This window comes from Bos indicus x Bos taurus, chromosome 9 (assembly GCF_003369695.1).
Source record: "Bos indicus x Bos taurus breed Angus x Brahman F1 hybrid chromosome 9, Bos_hybrid_MaternalHap_v2.0, whole genome shotgun sequence".
In the NCBI taxonomy this organism is placed as follows: domain Eukaryota; kingdom Metazoa; phylum Chordata; class Mammalia; order Artiodactyla; family Bovidae; genus Bos; species Bos indicus x Bos taurus.
In genome coordinates, this window is record NC_040084.1 from 49,584,408 (window position 1) to 49,608,801 (window position 24,394).

Here is a 24,394-nt window from a genome sequence, read left to right on the forward strand (position 1 = left end):
CTACCGAGGAGGAGGATTTTAAAACCACCTCACCCGTCCCAAAGCCCGAATCCTCCCCCCTTCTCCCTCGCACCCATCCCCCAATTCATGACCGAGAGAAGAAGAGAGAGCCTGGACGCGCTCTGCTCCTCTCTGCTAGTGGGAAGCGGCGAGGCCCGCGGAGTGGCTTAGTTGGACGGTAGGCATGAGTACAATTAAGAGGTGGGCGCCTCCGCATGCTTTGCCGCCGGCAGGGACTGAAGGTAGGTGAAGTGGAATATGCCCTGCGCCCGCCCAGTGGCGCCCGCGGCTCCACGGCGGAGGAGGAGAGGCCAGGAGCCTCCCGCCCTCCGGTGCCTGCGAGGGGCTGTCGCGAATGTGCCACCTGTTAACCTGGCGCTGCCGTGCCCGGCGTGTTGCCGCCCCCGCTGGGCAGGGGAAGCGCTGGGTCGCCTCCTCGGCAGTCCCGAGGGACTCGATGTATAAGTGCCACTTTTTGAGGAATCCCTGAGACTTGAGACCCAAGTTAGAGTCAAGTTCCGGACCTACCAAAGTGGGGGGACCGAGAGGCGCCCGAGCGCTGCGGAGAAATTCTGATTTGCAGAAACCTGGCTTCCTGGGAACGTACGCCTGGCCTGGGGCTCCTAAGAGTCTCCCGAGACCTGTGTTTTGTGGTTTGGGCAACTTCCCAGGGGGCTGGAGAATGTGTCTGACGGGGGTGAGAGAAGGCGAATATTATTTGCAGGGGACTCAGTCTCGCTGCTGATTTTTCCAGATCTTAACCAACCAACCAAAGCACTGAGTCTGGCAAGGAAAAGCGGAGGCGCGCTGAGGCTCTTCCCGGCCATTTCCCCCAGAATTGGGGCGAGCGCGTGAGTGATTTTGGAGCCGCAGATGTCTGACGCTCTGATGCTGTTGTCTTCACAGTGGCCTGAAAGAGTGGTCCGGCAGTCGTGTTCTTCCCCGAGGGGCTCGGAGCCGCCTCCAAGGCCTCGGGACTGAGAGAACCCGTCGGGGATTATTATGTCGATCTCCGGAGGACCGGGGTTTGCAGCGCGGAACCGAAGAAAAGGCTGGCTCTTCGGGGTTCCCGCCGGCATTTGATACCCAGCAGGATTGTCGAGATCGCTTGCCGTGGATCAGCAATTTTATTCGCATCCCATATTTTTAAAGAAAAAAAAAAAAAAAATCCGTTCGCCGTTGTTCTTTCACTACCATCAAAACACTGAAGCAAAAGTCTCGTCAAAGAATGCTTTATATTTTTTGCCAAATATGATCTCTAATTGAAAGTTTATTTTTGATTTTGGATGAATCTGTGGAACTTATGTTGTAAGAAGAAAGGGAGAACGAGACACGATGAAAGAGAAGTCCAAAAATGCTGCCCGGACTAGGAGGGAGAAGGAAAACAGTGAATTTTATGAACTGGCTAAATTATTGCCTTTGCCCTCAGCTATCACCTCGCAGCTGGACAAAGCATCCATAATCAGACTCACCACCAGCTATCTCAAAATGAGAGTAGTGTTCCCAGAAGGTAAGTGACTTTGACCAGGTGGAATTTCAAAGGTAGAAGGGGTAAGGGATTTGCCAGTGAATGGCTACACTACCGGCAGAGAAATACACGCATATGTACCTACACACTCACTGCAAAGGGAAGTTTAGCATGCTAGAATAACTAAGGACTTTGCTGGATTTAGAATTTCTCTTGCCTTTCTGTGGCTCTTTCTACTTCCCCATTAATACTTTCTCTTCTGTCCATCAGATGTGTTTGATTGGGAAGCAGCCCAACGGTGCTTTTGTCAACACTTAGATAACTGGGCTCTGTCGGAAGTACTAATAACCCAAACATGTATTTCTTTTTTAATTCCTCTTGTTAGATTTATATCTAGTAGAGAGCAGGAACACCTCTAAATTCTTCTGTTTTTGCTATGTCTAGACAGATCCATGTACATGGAGATAATAATTTCTCAATATGTCAGTAATTCAGCAGATGAGGAGCAGGCAAGTTCATGAACAAATATGTTCTGAATTTACCCAGTTTCTCAACTACTTATTGAAAATTTATCTGAGTTGTTGAGATGGTCACAGATTCTGAGACTAACTCTGATTTGCAACTCTGGGCTTGATATTTTTTCTGAGATATAAGATTGAATTAAGATTACTTGCCTGCTTAGAAAATATCTTTTAGGTGGCAGGTTGGCAAATGAATCCCTGGGAAAATTGTCTTATAAGGCCTAGAAGTTAGAATAGCTGAACTGTTGACATGATTTAAAATGTGTATTTAGATTATCAAGATTCACTGTGTGAAGACAAAGTAACCTTCATAGAATACTGTCGTGTATAAAACCATTTATATTCAGTAGGTGAAGGACTCCTCTCTCTTCTGTTTCCCCATCTTTTCCTTTACTCACATTCAAATAACATATAAACAGATTTTTAAAATATTTTAGATATGTCTTTGCTGGGGAAGGACGATTTGGAAGTGTAAAGAAGAGAATACTAAACAAACAAATTCAAGAGAAGGAACCCTGTTTATTTACAAACCAGAACGTCTTATTTGACCCAGAGAGATTTATGTTATTGTTGATTTTGGATGTTTGGAATTTGTTGTTTCTTTTAGGGAAAAGAGGGAAGGAAAGAATCACTATTGGGCTTTGAGTTTCACTTTGCTTCATTTTGACTACAAGTTATTATCTGAATCAAAATCTTGCAAAACATGCCCCCGAATTAGTCAGGAGCACTAAAGGACAACTTTTATAGTTGAGTTTTAGCCCAAAGCTATTAGTAGTATTATGGTCATTTTGTCTTAAAGCAGTTCCTTGAACTATCTCATTTGACCTTGGAAACTACAGGAGGAGAGGAATCAAAACCTAACACACCTGAAAAGTTTTTTTAAAAAAGAAAAGAGAAAAAAGAAGGAGGGGCAACTTATGTAATAAAAAAAACACACTTCCCATTCAACCTGTGTTGAGAATTTCCGGTGGGAAAATTTCTATTATGCCACATTGCCTTGTGTTTAAAAAAGAGATATCGTTGTCTTTATACTGTCAGCGCCTACTTTATAAAAATAAAGCTATTGCGAACTCCGCTGGCTGCTCTGTTCCTAACAGGATTATTAGCAGTGATTTGTCAGCCCCTGCGGTCTCAGTGGGCTCCCTTTCTGCGTGATTTCTAGCGGGTCTCGTCAATTATCGGTGCCGATGTCGCTCGCTGTTTGATCAGAAGCAGCATATGGTGCTGCTTGTGAGGCTGCGAGTAATAGCGGAGGAAAAGAATAGCGGGTTGGCTTCCCGGGCGGGCACACAGAGGGACAGTGCGCCCGGGGAGTCGCTGGGCCAGGGGCTCCTCTGTGTCGTGCAGACCCCGGGCAGGCGCGGCCGGAGGGAATCGGGCTGGGTTTTGTTGTTTTGTTTTTAAGAGAGCAAGCTTTCTTGTTTAATTTAATGCTAACTCCACAAATTATAAATTGCGTGATAAATAGGAGGAACAAAAAGTAAACCCTCTTAGTCAACTTCTCATTAATTTTAAAAAGAGCGCGGGTGAAAACTCCCGCTGGAGTCCCCTTGTTGGCCAGGCCTGTCCCCTGTGGCTACTTTAAAGGCGATGTACTTTCTGCAGCCCCACTCACCTTCCTTCAGAGCTCTGGCCAGGGGCCACTCCTTCCTCTCCCTTCTTTGGATGAGTGCGAGTTTATGGGGAGGAGGGGATGGACGATGTGTGAACTCTGGGCACATCATTTATTTCCCCAGCTACTGTTGAGCTCATAACTCACCCGAAGCCTCCACCGGGTGAGTTAGGGTCATCCAGACAGCTGGTTCCTAGGGATGAGGTTTTAATTTTGAGTCTAGATTAGCTTCAAAAGTCCAAAACCCAGATTCAGCCCTTTAAAATATTAAAGGACAACAGCAACAAACAATAAAACCAACAGTTTTCAGGAGCAAAATAATCACAAGGCCGCAGAACCAAGCACAACCTGCAGAGGGTGCCAAATTTGGGTTCAGCTGTTGCCTGAAGGCAGAAAGGTGGGCAAGATTAGGTCCATGCAGTGGGGGAAACTGAGCACTTTTTATGGAGGTAATATATTTTAGCGTGGAGAGATGGAAAGAATTTGTTTGAAAATGAAGTACATTTTTACATCTATCCTGACACCATCCTAGCACATAGTAGGTCTTCAACAAATTTTTAAAGGTGAGATGAAGGTAACTATTTCATCACAATAAGCCTGCTATCACATGTAACGTATGGATTTTGCTAAGTATATAATCTAAAATAATTCTAAATCTGGTGGCATCAGTTATTAGGCATAAAAATGACTATAAAATTTTACTGTTTTTGCTCATATTACATTTTATTTATAATACCCTGTAATGCCAAGAGATTTAAACAGAAATCCTTCCATACTTACACATGAAAAAAATGAAAGATACTTAAAATATAGCTACCCTCCCCCCATTTGTTGAATACAATTCTTAACCACCCTGCCCCCAGGAGTCTAGTAAATTCCTGATTTGGGAGCAAATTTCAGCTTTTATTTATCTCAATAGATAAAATTGAGCTGTTGAGGGAAAAAATCGAGGGAGAAGGAACAGAAGAACGGGATATGGGCCCCTGGAATAATTAAGAATAAAGTATTAAATTGGAAATTTCATAGTAAAAATAAAAACAAAATCTCTGGGACAATTAGTGGGAAATCATTGGAATTGCATATCCCAAGTGGTAACATATTCTATTTTAAAACAGCCTTGCAAAGGAAAAGTTGGCATATCTGGATATATACGTCTTTGGTGTTCTCAAAGCCAAAGAGGCAAGATTAAAAAAAAGAGAGAGAGAGAGAGAGATGTTATGACTTGATTTGTATACAAAAAAGAACAAGTTCAACTAAAATATGTATTTGTTATCCAGTTATAATACAGTTTTTTACTGGGGGCATAGTGGCTTGCATAGTGTGGCCTTTGAAAAGATCAAATGTTTTCAAATCTATGGCCATTCAGTATCTTGGTAACATTACTGCCATTTCTTTGTCAATATGTCTTGGCAAAATAAAAGTAATGACAGAATTGAAATCAGTAACTGTGTAGGAGTCTCTACAAAGTCTGGAAAGAAAAGGATAATTAAACAAACCTCCACAGACACTTGCTCTAATATTCACCTCAAGACTGAAATCCTTAATCACCTTGTATTTTTTTGAGGCTGAGAACTGAAAGAGGAAAAGAGGCCCCATTTCCCACGTGGATGGGTGATTTAAGGCTGTTTTTCTTGCTGCTTGGGGAAATGATTGAGCATTAGGTTTCCATGTTTATTTTCTTACAGAAGTTTTTCTCATTTAAACGCCTTTAAGCACAGTTTATGCTCCACGCTGGGTTTCTCTGTTTAATTCCAGTTTTGATGTTGACTTAAAATGTAGAGTGCAAAACTAAACTCTGGGCAGAGCATTTGCAAGGCAGATTTATGTGCTAGAAATTGTAGACCAGATCAATGGAAGAAGTACTTTTTTTTTTGAAAAGGGAGTAATCATTAATAAAAACAGTAACAATAGCAACAACAGCAAAACTATAAAAACAGGGTATGATAAGCTATGGCAGAATACTTTTAAGCAGGGTACACTCTTCTGAAACTAAAATCAGGTTAAATTTCCAGGGGACAAACCTGATTTCTAGTGGGAGTTATTTTTCAATCTGGGGGAATCTTGGCAGATTCCAGGTTTTGCAGATACAAATGTGGACACAGAATTCAAATCTATGAATTCTTGCCTCATTTCTTTGTCGGATCAGGCGTTTCTCAAGAGAATAAGGTTTAGTCCCAGCTAAAACCTTATGATAATAGCTGTGCATTCATTGTCAGTTTATGGTCCACGGAATTTTAAATTTTGCATGGGGACGGGGAATCCTCAATTATTTTGCAACGGGCCTCCTAGTTAGAAAACACTGAAACATTGTCTGAGCATTGAGGACCAAAGCTTCTTCCTCGGGTAGCGCCATTGGGCAGACGGCTCCGGAGCGGTATCACTCGACCTCCGTGGCTCTGACCAGTCCAGGGACAGCGACCTTGTCGAAGCCCTCGCCGCCGGGGAGGCTTGTAGGCCAAGGCCCGCGGGCCAGATCCCCACCGTGCGGCCCATTCTCTCCCCGCGACGGCGGCCAGTGACCCGCTCGCCTTGGCCCCGGTAGCCGAGAGTGCGCCAGCTCGAGGCCTCCGCGCGGTGTCTCCTCACGCTCCGCGCGGGCCTATGTTTCTGCCTTCCTGGGGCGCGAGGGCGTCTCCGCCCGCCGAGCCTGGCGCTGCGCGGGCCACTGCCCCCAGGCCCGGCCCTCCTCTAAAACTCCTCTAAAGCCAAGATGCCGCCCGAGGCGCAAAGCTGTGCGTCCCGACCGCCAAGTGGAACCGAAGCGGGACAGGCCCGCCCCGCGGAGCGGACCAGCGGCCTCGCCCGCGCCGGTCTTCGGACGCCCAGCCCGGCCAGCCTCGAAGGTCCGGAGTCTTGGGGAGATACTGCGTGAGGCTCTCAGCCGTCGCACACTATTGTCAACGCTTCGTGCGTGTCCGTCCCACGGGTTAGTCGGGACCTGGCCGGACTCGGCCTGTCCTCGTTCCTGCAGTTCGTGTTCTCCCGGGCTCGGCCCCGCCCGGGAAGCCCTAGCTCAGGGGCCGAAGCACCAACCAGCCCCCAGAGAGTGTCAGCGCTGCGACCGTCGGTCTCCACCCCAGGTTCACACTGACAGAAGTGGATACCCTGGGCGCGGCTGGGGGTCTCGGAGGCAGGCAGGGGAGCACCGGGCACACGCGCACTCCGGGGCCCGGGACCCTGCACGGGGCAAACCCCAGCCCCGCGCGGCCACCAACGTCGTCGGAAGGTGGGCCACACCCGCCAGATGGCCCAGAGGCCAGGCGTCCCAGGTTGGGGTACTGAGTGCGTTTCGGTGCGCGAAGCAGCCTTCTGCCCAGTGACCGCTCCAGACCGCTCGGTCTGGGCCAAACGCTCCTGATCTCTGTCCCTCTCTGCCGCAAAGAGCCCAGCCGCTGAGGCTCCTGGAGCCGGAACACGAATACCACTTGCTCTGAGGCTGAAAGGGTTGCACAGTGAGAACGCGGAGGCCCTGTGGACAAACCAGGTGGCTGAGACAAGTCCCCCGGGACCAGAAGTTAGACGCGGGGTCTCCGAGGGCTTTTCCCGTCTCAGTCACCAAGTTGTGGTCAGGTCATGGGACAGCTCCCTGTCATCCAAGAATTGAAGGTTTCCGGGAAGGACAATAAGGAGAACACCTTTCTATTGAGATACTGTGTTTATTTATTAAAGTGGGGGTGGGGGCGGCGGCGAAACAGTAGAACAACCTCTTCTCCTCCTCCTCTTCCTGACTGGGTGAAGGAGGAGATACCTGGTCTGTAATCTATATTTTGTCAAGGGTATGAAACTCATTCCGAAGGAAAAGCTCGATCAATTTATTTTTGCTGCTTGCAATAACACAGCTGGATGATGCTTTGGGCTCACGCTAGACTGGGGCTCATCATTCATTCGCCAAGAACGGGCCTAAATTGTGCCTGTGGGATTAGGTCAATTTTAGTGGATCTACTTCGCCTCATTTGGTTACTAATTGGTTTCTTGTTTTATAAATCGAAATCTCATTTTCAGGAAATTACAAAACCCGTGCAGTCAGTCCATTGAGGTAATCCTTGGGTCAGGGGGTATTTAAATGGAAATGGCTCAACGGCGCACTGAGGGTAAAGCAACAGTGAAACTTCGCCCGGGGTTTCACGTGAAATGTGAGCTAGTCCTTTAGATCCATAATAGATACATCCCTTCTAATACTACTTATGTAAATATGATAAACCAGACTTTAAAGGGAGAGGGGGTGGGGAGAAGAAAAATTTATCTGCTAAGGTTAATGTGGCATATCTTGGAAATCTTCCAAAATAGATTATGTTTTCCTTTGTCTTCGGCCACTTTAGCTGGGGAAAATCCTTTTGTCTAAAACCCGATTTAGTTATCGCCTCCCTCGCAGAGCTCCTTCTCTCCTTTGCAAAATCCCGTTCCCTCAGCCTCACCGAATTACAAGAGAATCTTTAGATCTTGTTCCCACTGTAATCCTGCCGCAAAGGGAGCTGGTTTCCTCCTCATTTTAAACAGACAATCAAAGGATTTGTGAATTTTCTGCGGTAGGTCAAGTGCAGAAACGAAATCTCAGCTTACTCCCTTCTCCAACAGAAACTGGGGGTGGGAGCGCGTCAGTGCGGGAGGAAGGTAACGGGGTCCAGGGAGAGGGGTCTCTGCTCCCACCTTACCCCCGGCTTTTTGAGAGATGAAACCCATGCCCCGGCCTTGGAAGTTGTCCTGGGCCGGCTGAAAGGAGAGCTCAGAGCCCTGATCTTAGGTCAGAAAAGCCCGACAGGTAGAGGAAGGCAGCCAGTTCTTTATAAAACATTAACCCAGACACAACCATGTGCGGGAGGTTTCAACCGGGAACTGAAGAGAAGGCAATGCTCCGTGAAAGCAAAAGGTTCCTTAAAAGGTGAGGGGGTGGGGGGGTACAGGAGACGGCGCGGGAGGCTCCTGTCGCCCTGTGCCCGGCCCGGCTGTTTATTAACCTGTAGGGAAGTCTTGCTTTTCCCTCGTAGGCGCATAATAATGAGGCCGCCCCCAGAGACCACAACCAGCCGAGGCTGGGGCCGGGAGTTCGGAACCGGTACTCAACTCTGAGCTCAGCTCGGGGGGAGGGAGTTTCAGATGATTCTGGTCCGGAGGCGGCTCCCGGGTGTCCCCAGCCGCTTTGGAGAACCTTCGTAATTTTAGAATAGGCGTTTGTTGGCTCCACGAGCAAGTTTCACACCCTTTGGGGAGCTGCGGAAGGCACAATCCCAGACGCAAGGCGGCTGCGGCCACCTCCCTGCCCGCCGAGCGCCCGGCCCCTCGCCCCAGGAAGCTCGGGGCTTTCAGGCCTCCGTTGGGCCCCAGCGTCAAAGGGCCAGCGCCACCCGAGTACCGGGCTCTACCGGCAGGATCCTTTCCCCACCCCCCCGTGCGACCTCCTCGACTACACCCTCCCGCCACTTCTTCTGGGTGGGTATGTGTGATCGGGGGTGAAACCAAGAAATAGAGCTTGACTCAGACGGCAGGAGTTAAGGGAAAGTAACAAGGCGAAGGATTGTGTGTGTGCCGGCTGCTGTGGCAGGGCCCTCCGGAACTGTCCAGGAGGACCGCAGGGATCAGGGCAGTGGAGTCACTCTGGGGAGGGAGGAAGAATCAGGAGGAGTTGCTCAGCGCGAGGAAGGGAGAGGAGTCTGGGCGAGGGCGGGGGTTGGTGGGGGCGGATCAGTGTTTGCAGAGCGGTGGGGAAATCGTTAGATTTATTTAGATGTGCAAACATCCAGAAAAACCCGATTCGCGCTTAAGGGGCGCTCACGGTTACTCCTTACCAGGGTTTTGATCGCTTGCTTCGGAAGCAGTTTTAAGAGTCCCAACTCTGTGTTTTATTCTGAAAGATCCGCCCCAACCCCTATTTACAATGCAAGTGTTTGTCATTGGGTACTTCATAGTGATTTGTCCCATAAAGCAGTAATTCAGTAAATCATCCCCCCCCCCCCAATTTTTATCACGTTTAACCTTGTTCAGTGGTGGAAGCATAAAAGAATTGGACTACCTAGTTATGTTAATTTCAGCAGCAACATTGTTAGAAGATATTACCCATAAGTAGTTTAACCTCTGCAAGTTTCTTCTGTCTTACTTTTCATTTTCTTCCTGAAAACAGGTACTATAGCAGACTCCATATTAAATTTTGAAAAATGAGCCACGGGCATACAGGGAGGTTTATTTTTCAGACATCACCAGAGAACTGATTTGTGGCAAAGCCTGGAGAGAGCTTAAGGTGATAGCATCAAGGACAGGAAGGGGCAGTCTTTGTTAGTAGTTGATGCCGGGGAATTAGAGAAGAGGCATGATTCCCTATGTCCAAAATGGGACATAAATATTGTAAGATGGTCTTAGCACCTGAAAATAAGTGGCTTTCAGAAAAGCTCCTGGGTTTTTCTTGGGGTGGGGGTGGGGACCTGAGGTTAGGACGCGTTAAGGCTGCTAGGAGAAAGAGGAAAGGCAGAGGAAAGGTTGCTGAGGGTAGCTGGTGCTGGAAGCCATCCCCAACCAAACGAATTTTTCCGAAGCGTTTTAAAGTCAGAGGCCAAGGGGAGGAAAAGGGCTGGAGAGCCCCGCAGCCAATTAGAAAGCCCACCAGGAAAAGCTGTCCTTGGCCCGCAGTCTCAGGTCTTTCTGGGCAGGCCGCGGTATTCGCTGAAAATGTGGACACCCTCGGCCTCGTGATAAGGATGATGAAACTTGGGGTGAGAAGTAGTGTCCCTCGCCCTTCTAAGCACATTAGTGAACCTGCACAAAAGTTATCGCTCTGCTGTTGTGTCGGGCCCCTTCTGGGCACAGACTGACCTCAAACGAGGCCACTTAGGATGCTTCCAGGGTGGGTGAGTGGGGCGCTCAGCCAGGACCCTGTCCAACCTGAGAAGGGCCGGTAGTGCAGAGGGAGAGGGAGTCTGACGTCTGTTAAACTCCTTTGGAGTTGAGAGGGCGGAGCCGCAGTTGACTCAATGGGTTCCCGAGGTCCAGGTGGAGAGGGAGCCCGGACGGTGTCCGGTTGTGTGTGAAAGCTTGCCTGGGTGACAGACCCACTAAACTGCTTCTCAAACCGCCAGCCGGGTCGGAGTGCATCTTTTAAGGGTGTCTCTGTGTTTCACAGGGCTTGGCGAGGCGTGGGGCCACTCGAGTAGGACCAGCCCTCTGGACAACGTCGGCCGCGAACTGGGCTCGCACCTGCTCCAGGTACTGACGCGGCACGTGTGCGAGGGCCCGAGCCAGGCTTCCTGTTCCCCAGAAAATGGGAAACTGTCCCAAGGTGGCCGTCTCACACGCGGTCCCTACGACTCCTTATAAAGTTAAAATGTTAGGCTCCGGACCTCGCTGGGTGTGGAAGTCTCCTGGCCAGGTGGAGAGGGAGGAGCAGGTGACAATGGGCGCGTTGGGTTTGGAGGGGAGCCCGTTAAGGCCACAATCAGGACTGCTGAACCGAGGGAGGGGGCGCCATCTGACACCACTCGGCAGAGGGAACTGCAGTCCTCGGGCCAAGCTGCCGAAACCCGGCTGCACAACCGTCCGAAATGAAGAATTTATCCCGGAAATAGCCGGGATCTGGTAGAAACGCCCGTCAGTGCTTTAAGCCCACACATTCCGGATGCAGCTGCGACCACAACTTGTTTCATCTGCGCCCTGTAGCTCCCGGGGCTCTTTCCTCTCTCCAGGCGCCCTCATCCCAGCCCTGCCAGGCCATGCAGGGACCCTCGCGGTAGCACACATACCTCCCCAGGTAATGAGTTTATCCATTGTGGAGGCGCCCATTACCACGTTGTTTGCAGTGTACACCGTTTTAAATTGTCCACTGCCCGAGTAAGTCGCCTAGCAAATATTTAAAATAGTAAAACTCCCCGTGGAATTTTTAGGCTTGACACTTGTATCCCACCCTGCACCCCCTTATTCTTGTTATTCAAATCCACCAAAGCTCCTCACGTGGGAGCCTTAGCATCAGACTGGGGACTCTCAGATGGTCCTCCTTCCCTGGCCAGGCATGCTCAGCATCTCATGGCAGGAGTGGCCTGGCCTTTCCAGTCTCATCACTATTCAGTCCCTCCTTCAATCCCAGAGGCCAAAAGAGATTTTAGTTTCATAGGGCAAAGAGAGGCCCTGTGTGAGCATTCCCTTCCAGGTCTGGCCTCCACACCCCTGAATTTAACTAAAAGGCACTATCTCTCCCCTTTCTTGGGGACACCTTCCATCAGTTGTCTCTCAGCAACTGACCCCCTCCGAAATCCCTCCATATTCCCAGCTAACTTTCCTCATCAATATAAACAAGAGAGCACAACCCAAACAGTCACCCCTTCTAGTCCTTGCCCAATCTTTTTCCTCATCTTCATCCCAAACTCCTCACAGGACTTAGTGATGCTCATCTCTTATCTTACCTGACCTCGTTCATTCCACAAACACAGGAGGTCCAGTTGTATGCCAGGCAGAAAGCCCTGCCCTCATGGAGCTGACATTCTAAGGAGAGCAGCCTTGCATATCCATTCAGGTGCATAGTATGACAGTGGTGTGGGTGCCATGGACAAAAAGAAGGTGAAGAAGAGGGCTGTGTTTAGTGGTAAGACAGTTGCAGAGGACCTCATGGGGAAGGTGACATTTGGGCAAAGACTGGATGGAGGTGACATGGCTTGCTTGACATTCTGCCTCTCCCTTAGTGTCTAAAGTAGCACAGTTTCCTGGATTCTTCCCCCTCTCTGCTTGCTGTTCTAGGTTTTCCCACCACTGTCTGACTGTAAATGCTGGCATTTCCCCAAGGTTCCAGCTTTGTTTCTCCTCTTACAGCTTCAAGGTTTCCTGGGTTATCTCAGCCAACACCGCCACATCAACTCCTTTCCCCACATTTGCATGACTGCTTGTCTAGATATCCCTCTCCTGAGCAACAGACCTTTATTTTCTGCTGCCATCTGGACACATCCAAATGGAAATCTGCCTATACCTGAAATTTAGCATACCCAAGACAAGAATTCACTATCTCCTTCTTCCAGACTTCCACTCATACTAAAACTCACCATGCCTCTGTAAATTTCAATGATCTTGAAGTCAGTCTCAGCTTCTCTTTCTACCACCACAAACCACAACAGCCAGAATCATCTTAGACTCTTTCCCTACTCTGTCTTCCTTGAACCACCAAGTTCAGGCTTGACCATCCCTGATTTCCTCATCTCCACTCTTTCCTCCTATAGGTCACTGTCCACATTCTGCCAGAAAAATGAAACAAAAAACACCACCAACACACACACACATTTAAGCCTGCTATTTATTTCCCTACTCTGTTGGAACCTGATACCTGCAAAGCATCTCTGAATTCCTCAGACTGACATCCCAAACTCTCCAAAAATCCAGCACCAGTGTATTTCCTCAGTCTCATCTCTGGTACACCAAACTTACCATGCCTGAATACACCAGATGCATCCTCTCCTCTCCCCCAATGCCTGCTTTCTATATATCATGCTTCTGTCTAGGATGACCTTCTTCCCTTTTCACATTGAGGCTTCCTCCTCAAGGTTCCGCTCAGACAGCTCTTCTAAATTCTGCTTCTCTGACCACTCTGATTCTCCCCAGGTCTCAGGCTACTCAGCCTCTAGGCCCTCACAGCACTGTGCATTCAGCTGTATGGTCATTATATCGGCTTTAGGTCTGTTGTCCCTTATACATTTCTGGCTCCTTGAGAGCAGGATCTGACTCATCCTGATGCTCCACCACCTGGACTGAAGCCTCATTCACAGAGATAAAGAAACGGTGAAAGTCTAAGATTTTTCTTCGTGGAGAGCCTGTCAGTTTGCTACATCAGTGTAAACACACACATATACTCTGTAGCACTTCTGTGTGGACTTGCTCCCCCAAAAGACTCTCATCTCCTAAATCCCCCTCTCCTGGACTCTTTCCAGAGCCACTGGCCAACTGCCTTCTGTCTACAAACTTTTCAGACTGCCAGCCCTTCCACATCTCCCAGTGCCCGCTGTTCCCCAAGCCCCGCTAGCATGCTTTCCATTATAGAATGTCCCACCATGAAACTCTCCAAGACTGACACAGGAAACCTCTGGTTTTCTTAGTACCCATCCCACCTCTTATCACAGGCTATGGTTTTCCCCCAGAATGTTTGTGTATGTGTAGCTATGTGTGCTTTGTTCATTTCTTGAATCCTCAGTCTTGGAGGACAGTAGCCTCACCCACCACTTCCTCCATGCTTACAAATTTGGAATGAACAAAAGAACTCTTGTGGCTAGTTTTCTCTTTCTTTTTTTGCCCTCCTTCCTGCTAGCCTCTGTCTACTCCATCTCTCTGTACTTCTGTATCACTCCCCCCACCCCCAATTTCTCCCAATGCCCCAGAGGGCTCTCCATTCAATGGTTTCTGTCTCCCCAGACCCTGGATGGTTTCATCTTTGTGGTGGCCCCAGATGGGAAGATCATGTACATCTCTGAGACAGCCTCAGTCCACCTGGGTCTTTCTCAGGTAGGTGAGTGGTCCACACCTCCAGCCTTCAATATTTATAGCCAGGGCTGGAGGCAGGGGGTGGGGCGGGGTGGGGTGGGGCTTTCCCAAAGCTTTTCTATGTGTTTCTAGGACTGAAAACATCTCAGTTGACAGGAGGTCTGGATCTTCCCCTTCCTCTAATTGTCCTTTAGCATCCACCCTAAGCCCTTTTGGATGCCTTTTCCAGCTGCTATAGCCTAAACCAAAGACCATGGGAGGTGGCTACATATTTTTATGTCATGATGTCTTTACCAGATTGCCAGGGAGCTGTTACTATTACTACTGCTACTATTACTATACTTACTATTGTTATTCTTTCCTCTCACAGATAAGGAAACTGAGGCTTAGATAGGTTGCAATAGGTAGCAGGCAGAACTGGAATTAGAACTCAGGATCGACTCTGGAGCTGAGGCTCCTGTCCCCTGCAGACCCCCTGGCTCAATCTTTCAGCCCCTCCGTGGGACGTCCCACCACCTCGGAGACGGTGATACCCACCTCTTTACAGGTAGAGCTGACCGGGAACAGCATTTACGAATACATCCACCCGGCGGACCACGACGAGATGACAGCGGTGCTCACGGCCCACCAGCCCTACCACTCTCACTTCGTGCAGGGTAAGGCAGCCGTGTGCAAGCGACACCGGGACCCATCGCAGTCAGCTGCTAGCTCTTTCTCCTTTAGGTATGGCAGGGACCGTGGAGCCGCCGCTTGTCTCACGTGCTCTCCACCCCTACCCCCACCCCCCGCAGAGTACGAGATCGAGCGCTCCTTCTTCTTGAGGATGAAGTGCGTCTTGGCCAAGAGGAACGCGGGCCTCACCTGCGGCGGCTACAAGGTGCGTGGCTGAGAAAGAAGATCCACGCCTCCTGGCGGCCGCGCCCACCGAGCAGCGTGAGGGCGAAGGGGGCAGGACTGGAGGCGCGTGAGGGTGGGGAGAGGGGTTCCTGCAGCCAGGACTACCCTGGATGGCTCTCCCCCGCCCCAGCCCCAAACGTCACAGCGCCGCCAGCCGGGCGCATGGCAAGGGCCATTAAACTTTGTGAACAGCTGGAGACTGTGTTTTAAGCTTGCTGAAGTCTCAGTGGGTTCGAATACTGCCTTGAACGCTGGGGATCTTAACCTCGGGCTGGTAATGGGCCTTAGGGATGTGTAAAGCATCTGAAACAGTCTGTAAGTTCGGTAGATTGGTAGAGTTTATTCATAGCGTCGGATTCTGCCCGCTACCCCGCCAGAGGTTAAGAACCAGGGTTTTAGCTGGAATGCAAGATTTTCTTGTTTAATGGCAGCGAACACGCAGATCCCAGGGCCCCACTTGGCGATCTGAATGCATTAGGGTTGGCCGGGTTCAGGCCTTTACATTTTCATCAGTTCTTAAGTGAGTCCAGTGGGGCAGGACCGTCACTCCCTTGAGACACGTGGAAGCCCTATAACTGTGGATACTTAAGTGCACCGGCTGTGGCGCACAGGCGTTTGTGGCCGAGAAAAGTCTGCAAATGTTTCAGTCCCTTTCCCACCTTTTTGGGTGTTTCCTGCCTGTGGCTGAGCCTCCGGCCTTGCCCGTCCTCCTCAGGTCATTCACTGCAGCGGCTACCTGAAGATCCGCCAGTACAGCCTGGACATGTCCCCTTTCGATGGCTGCTACCAGAACGTGGGCCTGGTGGCCGTGGGCCACTCGCTGCCTCCTAGCGCCGTCACGGAGATCAAACTGCACAGCAACATGTTCATGTTCCGCGCCAGCCTGGACATGAAGCTCATCTTCCTGGACTCCAGGTGGGTGGTCAGGCCCAGAGTGCCCCCCTAGCGGGAGGGCGGCCCAGCTCAGTCGCCGAGAGTCCTCGTCGACCAATTTTGCGGATGAGGTGACTGAGGGGGCCCTGAGAATTGAGGGTGGGCACAGTTCTGCGGTGGCTGTTCGGGGTGGGGGCAGTCCTGCAGCCGGCGCTCATCCCGGGGGTTACTCTCCGCAGAGTGGCGGAGCTGACAGGGTACGAACCTCAGGACCTGATTGAGAAGACTCTGTACCACCACGTTCACGGCTGCGACACCTTCCACCTGCGCTGCGCCCACCACCTGCGTAAGAGGCCACCTTGCCCGCCGGGAGGTGGGGGCGGGACGGTGTTGGAAAAGGTCGGTGGTGTTGCTAGGAGAGGCCCTGCGCGCCTTGCCCCAGGACTGGCCCCAGCTCAGCTCCCTAATCATCCCCTGGCCCTCCTGCAGGCCGAGGGAGTTTCTGAGTTCCCGGGTGAAGTTCTCCCAGGACGGGTCTCGTTCCGCCTCCTCTCCTCCCCCAAGATGGAAATGGGATCTAAGGCTGCCCCACTGGGCTCAAGCTTGCACTGACTCACTGCAGCTTTGAAACAACTTTGCTTTGAGCTTAATCTCCCGGGACAGGGAATGTGAGCGTCCGGGAGTTGATGCCTACACCCGACCTTCCATAGTTAAAATATCGAGTCTCGAGAATCCCCCAACTTTAAGTGTTCCCCTCTTTTTTAAATCTTGAGGGCCCGGAGGACTCAGTGCAACTCAACAGGACGAAATGTTCGTTTGGGAATGTTCTGGATGTCTCTCCCTCCTGCCTGGGCGCAGCTCTTAGGGCTCCCTGGGGACCTGCACTCCCCACCGCCAGGGATAACATTTGGGCCGATTCAGGAGCAAGTCTGTTCACCACGAGCCATCTTCTGTCTCTCCATCAGTGCTGGTAAAGGGGCAGGTGACCACCAAATACTACCGGTTCCTGGCGAAGCACGGCGGCTGGGTGTGGGTGCAGAGCTACGCGACCATCGTGCACAACAGCCGCTCGTCCAGGCCGCACTGCATCGTCAGCGTCAACTACGTCCTCACGTGAGTGCACGTCTGGGACTCCGTGGCCCACTCCAGGCGACCCTGGTCTCGTCAGGCGAGGCTGGGGTCCACTGGGTAGGGTCGGTTTTGACCCCGAGCGCTGACTGCGCTGGGAGGTGACAGCTCTAGCACTTTCATCATCATGAAGAGCGGTCTTTATGTTCCAGAGAAAGGTTTAGGAGTTTTCCCCTTCACAGTCTATTTTTGATTTCTACTCTCTCTTTTTTAACCTTGTAAGCGCACTCTTAAATTTAATAGGGCAGGAAGAGAGAGGAAAGGAGGGAGGGGGAGAGAGAGAGAGGGCGCGAGAGAGAGGGAGAAGGATCCTACGTACGGAGCCATTTATAGTGAACAAACAGGACATCTGTTTCACTTTTCAAAGCTGGGTTTGAAGTGCTTAATTTTAACCAGAGTCTCCAATCAAAGTTCAGAGTTCTGAGAGTGATTCGTCCCTGAACCACAAAGAGGGTTTAAGTGACCGGGAGGGTCTAACTTTAACCTCTAGAATGTGAAGAGACCCCACCACCGGAGCTAGGGCTGCAAGTCGTGGCGGGGCCCTTCTGTTGACCTGTCCTCCCTAGGTGAGGAACCGGCCTGGAAGCCACCTGTGGATGAGACTGGCTGGGCGGCCGGGTGACCACACTGGAGCCTTATTCTTTCTAGAGACGATAATCATTTCTGTTTGCCAGTGTGGCCCTGTAGACTGATCACATGTCCTGGTATGCCACTGGTGAAGAAAACACGTTCTGTATAATGTTTGTGAAAGTAGAATTGCTTAGAACCCTTTTGTGTGCAGTTACCTCTTGTTGTTGTTTTTAATTTTTAAATGCAGGTTGAAATTCTTGTGATTTTAGAGAGCCTGAGCAGTTATTTACTTTGGAAGCGTTGACACACCAAGCACTTAGTAGGAATGCTGTTTTGACATTAGGATGTTGGTTAAAAAGTGCTATTTTGAATCAGACTATACTATTGGCCATGAGGAATACATTAATTTCACGTTCTTAAATTAGCAAATTAAAAATGTGGTAGTTGGAAATATTATGCTTGGCAATAAGATTATTTACTCTGCCCTGTTTAATAAGAAAATTTAATTCAGTAGACTTGGAAAATGAATTTGGCTTAAATGAGGATTCAGTATTCAAGAAAAATAGCTGGTTATTAAGAAACTTTTTCTTTCTTTCATTTTAGTAAATGATATTGAAATGGATACTGTTAAGTTTTTGTAATAACAAGAAGGCTGTGGATTTTAATACAGAGCAGAAAACATACCAATATTTGGGGGTACAAAACCATCTATTTTAATGAATGCAGTTTTTCACATTATTAAAATAAACATAAGAGAAAATGGCAAAATATAATTCATAAAACAAGCCACTTTGTGAAGCAGAAGTATTAAAGAGTGAAAAATTATGTCTGCTTACCATGGAAAGGAAATGGACATTCTTTAAGAAGGTGCTTTGTATGTCTGAGACATCACGAGCATTATACATACACTCTGTTCTCTGGTGGGTGCCTGTGGTTAGTAATCATTTTTTATCAAACAGCAGGGTATATAGTCACACAGCCCCATATAAATGATCAGAATGCAAGTTGGACCTCCCAGTGGGTAAACTTAATTTATGTTTAGAGTCATTTTGAAATATTCTGTTTTGTTTTCCAGTGGGTAAGTGTACTTTCTTTCTTCTGTTGACTTTGTCATTCTTCACTTAACACACTTCTTCAGAGCTGCAGGATTAGGCTCCCAACTTTACATCAGATTAAAAAGATGTAATGAGGATAAATGATTTACAGAAGAAATAATAGCACTGCATATGATTTTCTGAATGTTTTATATTGCTGAATGAAAAGAGAAATAAACACACATAAGCACACAAGATGAAAAGCTGAAATTGATTACCATTTTATGAGTCTCAGCTCCAATTCTTTGTATAAAAATTCTGAGAACAATTTTTATAGCTGTAAATGTGGAAATTGCCTTAGATGGAATGTCATCAAGTGGCTCTGTGTGTGTTGACAGGATTTTCATAATGAACAGGTTGCAGTTTGTTTGATGTGTATATCACACATCTGGCTGGAAGTTACTAATTTACATTGTCTTAGCAAATTAAATAGATGGCTATTGATTCTCTATGGCAGCAGTGAACTACCACATACATTTGTTTTCAGGGCTAGTTCTCTGTGAAGCCTGAGAATGATAAGTGAATTCCTTCCAAATACACTATCTCAAACAATGCACTGCAAACCACAAGCCCCTCCAAATAACTTGACAGGCCAGATGTTTTCCAAATTTAGTCATTTTAATAGCATATATTGTGAGGGGGTTTTCATGTCATGAAAGTAGAGAGAATTTTAGATAATCATTGGTCAAATGAAAGTGTGACATTTTGGTGGGAGCTACATTCCTAAGAAACTCATTTTTCTGATTTCCTGATGGTAAATTTATTGTTCAAGTTAAAATATGCCTAGAAAAATCAGTCATTATTATCTAACAAAAGCAATAATGAATAGAAATATTCAGTTACCTTGTTTTATTTAGTGGCTGTGACAGTGAATGTAGGAATTTTAGAGGCAGGTGGTACTTATACTGGCTGTGTATGCCACTGTACAAAATGTTGATATTCTGAAAATCTGGAGAAAAAAGGAGAAGACACTATGATTAAATTTTAAAAATTCTCTTAGTTTTCCTCTGAGTCTTTGAGGTTCCTTGAAGCTTATGTAGCTCTTCGTTAAGGGCTATCCCTCCCCCTAAAAAAACCCAAAACAGGAAAAAAAAACAAAAAACTGACCAGCTCATGACTCTTGTAAGGCACACATACCCTATTAGCTTTTAAAAAAACCTTACTGTAAACTTTGAGTGCCCACAGGCTTTGAAATAAATGTTAAGTATGACAGGCTGACAAAGCCTTACTCCCTAATTATTTTCAAGAGAAGAGTTGAATGGAGCTAGTGTCTAGCTAATAACAGTGACTGTGGGCAAAGTCCAGAGAAATGTAGAGTGGAAAAGAGCATACTGTGTAAAGCCTAAGTAATTTTCTTGAATTTGTATTTCCTCAAGTTTGTTTAATTAGTAGTATTAATTATTCATAGGCAGTTCAGATGGAAAACATTAATACTCAATGTGAAGAAAATTGAAAATGTGGAACACCCAATAAACTATGAAAAGTAATTTCTAGAAAAATGAATGGTCTTGATTCTCTTTATGTTTTAAAAACAAAACTTTTATTATCTACTCTTAAGGATAAACCAATAAGATATAAAAATCTCATTTTAAAATCTTTTAAAACATAGAATTTTCAAAAATACAAAAAGGTTGAAAGAATAGTACAATGAATATCCATATACACGTCATCTATAAGCCATATTTGCTTTATGTCTCTCTCTTCCTATATGTATGTCTATTTGTGTATGCACTTTTTCCTCTGCTGAATCATTTTAAAATAAACTACAGACATCATGATACATCATCCTTAAATAACATTCCCTTACATAGCCACTATACCATTTATGATGGCACATTTAAAGTGTTCAAATTACAGTGTGTAGAAGGTTGCAAAAATATACATGAGATCTAGTCTACTGATGCCATTAGAGACAGTCTGCCACTGAAATTCATCAAGTACTCACTGATGTGTGATCTCATTTAAGCTGATTGATAGATGATATATTGTGAGGGAACATCAAAACCCCTTGTTCTCTTCTGTAGCATATAGTAGTAAAATGTTAGTGTATTTTAAACTAGACTTCTAATGAGAATTGTAAGCAATAAAATCTCATATTTCACTTGGAAAGTAAAAGAGAAGATTTTTGAGAGTGATTTGGTAATTTTGGAATCAGATACATTTAATATCTTCAACCATTTTTGTTGTTGGTAAAGAAGCCTTCTCTGTTTATTTCTAAGTTTAGGATGGAACAGTGTTTCAGTGGAAAATCTCACATCCTGTTTTAGAGTGATTCATTGAACATATAGAAGAAGGTAATTTTCTGTGTTACAGTTTCTGTCTTAGTGTTAGAGAAGGCAGAACAAATAGAGACAATTTACATTAGTGGTCCTTATAACTTGCTATCTACTAATAATCTTGTAAATTTGCAGAAAAGTTAGGGCAAATGGCGAAGGAGCCATACTTCCTTCATGGGAAAGGGGGGACAAAGAGGATATCTACATTGTAATTATCGCAGATTCCATAATTTTTGTTCTTCTTTGCATAAAACCATTGTTCTCATAATTAAAAAGGGTTTTTAAGTGTTAACATATTCTATGAATATAAACCTTGTGTATCTTTACCATAAAGCAGTAAACATAACATACTCATATTAGTTTGCTCTTTCAAGTGTGTTAAGAGTGTTGAGTTAATTTGAGCACTTAAATTTTTTAAAAAATTTAATTAACTTAAAGGCCCAGTGATATTATTGTTGTTACTACTAGGAAATTTTTAAAAAAGGTATTCTAAAAACTTGACCAATAATTTGAGTAGTTATAAAAAATGGACTTTATTTTTCTGGGTTAGCAAAACCATCCTTTTATGTTACAAATAATGTCAAATGAATCACCTTTTGACTTAGCAATCTACATCAAAATGTAAAGTAATTTACTCTTGTGCCTCAGATCGATGGAGCACTCGTTGAGTAGATTTAATGTTTTTGATCATTAAAAATAATAATTATATACCAATGTATACTCTCAAATCAGGATTGATCCTTAATTGTGTTGAATTATTATTATGATAAAATTGAACATCAAAACCCCTTGTCCTTTTCAAAGGACTTGTTATGTAATTGAATTGTCATAGAAACAAACTGAAGTCACATTTGTGTGGATAGTACTTTTTGACAATCAAAGCTATTAGTAGTAATTAATAGTAATTTTATAACTACCAAAACAATTTGTTAAAGGAAAGAGCTGGGACACGTAGTCAGTTTTACAGTATGTAATACCAGTACTCATTTTAATAATCTTACCTTCCATACCTTTCATATACTTTTCACTAATTGTAATTCTTTTGTCAAAATGATCATGTGTAGTCTTGAATTCATCATTTATACTCAACATTTTTCCCCATGTTGAATCCACATTTCTTTAAAATGCTGTCACATTTATTACTTCATTTGTTTTTTTGACAGCTCTGTGTGGTGGTTGGGGCCAGGATCACACTCCCCATTTCCTATGTGAGGAAGCTGAGGTCAGGTCTGTTGAGTAGGTGGTGAAGCCAGGGTTAAAGCCTGGAGTGTTGACTGTATCCCCTGGTTCTCTGTATGGGGTTGGGGGCTGGGAGAAAATGTCTGGGAGAGAGAAATGGGTTTAAATGAGTAAGGCCTTCAGGGTTAGGCTACCCAACTTCTGGATAGGCTTTCATCTGAACTCATGATGGAGCAAAACACTGCCTCTGTGTTGCTGCTTCACAAGTATTGATAAGTATAGATGTTGACAGTTTAGGGGGTTAAATTAGCAATGCTACCTTCTCAATGACGTTCAGTTAAGGATGTATCTTTTTTCCCCTTACAGACATTCTTATTTTGTAAGAAAAAAACGTGGCCTGCAAACATTTTTGCTTTATCGAATTGTTTGTTTTTAGATTACATAGATACAAAATTGATATTACTAATTATTTCATTTCTACAACCAGATTTAACATTTTATGTTCTTGACAAACAAAAGTCATTGAATTGGCAAATCAACTCATCCTTTTTTTAAAAAAGAAAATCACATAAGGTACTAAATTACCTCCTATGGCGGCAGGCTATTTCCTAGAGAGAGAGAGAGAGAGAGAGAGAGTAGGTGGGCATTGGGGCAGGGGCAGCATTGGCTCTTTTATGTTTCTGAAGGAGAATGGCAGAAAAGGTTGTCTCCTGGGGACACTGTTCAGAGTCTGGGAATGGAGAACTTCCCAGCATGCTCTGGATAGGTATGTCATCCTCTGGTCCTTTGGTGGTACTGCTGTCTGGCTGCTTCCCCTTCCACAGGCCTCTCTGGCTTACCCCCCATCCTGTGTTGTTATCCTGACCTGGAGGGCACTGACTCGCAGCACCTCCCCTGTACTTTCTAGGTAGAAGCCTCTTGGTGTTCACTAAATGACCAGCCTGACAACTCGTCTCTGGCTGTTCGGAGAGAAAAAGGTTCTGATCTTTGAGTCACATCATGGAAAAACATGTGAATGGATAGACAAATTCAAATAAGGCTTTACTTTACTGGAACTCCAGAGAAGCATGATTTGTCTTCTGACTTAGTGTAGTCATGAGGCAAACACTGTTATGTTTCATATAAGATATGTGTTGGAGGGTGGATTATGTGTATCTTTTTTTTAAAAAATTGAAGTATAGTTGATTTCCTTTTTTTGGATTATGCATATCTTAATAATTTAGTAAAAGACTGCTACTTTCTTCCTCTTATCCAGGGCTTTCCTCTCTGTTTTCCATTCTCATTGGCTGTGACATCTTGCCGATGAGCAGGTGGTGACTGAAAGCTCATTTGGGTTGAAGTGCCAGTGTCTGTGTTTAAGCTACCATGCAAAAAGGATTGGTTGGAGTTTGGATGGAACCTGGAAATATTTGAGTGCCTATGAATGGAGGAATTTAACATTCTGCTTTGTCTAAGGGAGTAACTTCCCACTTCCTTTTCTCTGCCATAGGCATCCAAGGTTCAGGGAGCTGGCAGGGGTGAGAGATGATCCATGGTGAGGGCAGAGCTAAGGGCCACAAGAGAGGCCACACAATGCTTTTGTTGGGCATTGACAACGTTTGTGGTCTGACTGAGTCTGAACCATCTGTTTACCATCTGTGACCTAACTCTAGGAAGTTATATTGCACTGGAATTGTGATTATGCTTTTTTAAAAGCACAGTATAATTTGAAGCAACCTGCAAGGGAAAGGCACGGACTTTGGTGTCAGATGTATCTGGATTCAAACATGCACTGCTGCACAACAGCTGTGAGACTCTGAGCGCAGCTCTGCTCCTTTGATCCTCTGTTTTCCCATCTGTGAAATGGAGACATTTGCACACACTTTTTAAGGATGGCGTGCATGCTCAGTCACTCAGTAGTGTCTGACTGTTTGCAACCCCATGGACTGTAGCCTACCAGACTCCTCTATCCATGGGATTTTCCAGGCAAGAATACTGGAGTGGACTGACATTTCCTCCTCCAAGGGATCATCCCGACCCAGGGATTGAGCCTGAGTCTCCTGCATTGTAGGCAGATTCTTTACCACTGTGTCACTTGGAAAGCCATTTTTAAGAACTGAAAAGGATTAAAAGAGAAAATGTATATATAGCACAGTAGCTGGCAGAAAGCAGATGCTCACAATATCTTAACTCTTGTTATTAAGGGACTTCCTGGTAGCTCACCTCTTGCCAGCTATGTGACATCAACTGATATACTTTGAAAGATGAATAATTCCCTCTTTAATTTGAATTTCAAAATCCTCGAATCCACAAATTTAAGTGCTTATTTTCTTTCCCTTCCTCAGTCCTTCCATTCACAC

The 24,394-nt window shown here is 46.3% G+C and overlaps 1 protein-coding gene across 1 annotated transcript in view; it reads left to right on the top strand.

Annotated features, from left to right (window-relative positions):
- The first annotated feature begins 621 nt into the window (after positions 1-621).
- Positions 622-24,394, top strand: part of SIM1 (SIM bHLH transcription factor 1) — a 72,082-nt gene continuing 48,309 nt past the window's right edge. Inside the window, exons 1-8 of the mRNA XM_027551339.1 lie at positions 622-1,510; positions 10,710-10,792; positions 13,970-14,059; positions 14,586-14,694; positions 14,830-14,915; positions 15,651-15,850; positions 16,048-16,154; positions 16,774-16,921. Of these exons, the coding sequence (XP_027407140.1) occupies positions 1,336-1,510; positions 10,710-10,792; positions 13,970-14,059; positions 14,586-14,694; positions 14,830-14,915; positions 15,651-15,850; positions 16,048-16,154; positions 16,774-16,921 (998 nt within the window). The 5' untranslated portion in view covers positions 622-1,335. The remainder of the gene's footprint in view (positions 1,511-10,709; positions 10,793-13,969; positions 14,060-14,585; positions 14,695-14,829; positions 14,916-15,650; positions 15,851-16,047; positions 16,155-16,773; positions 16,922-24,394) is intronic.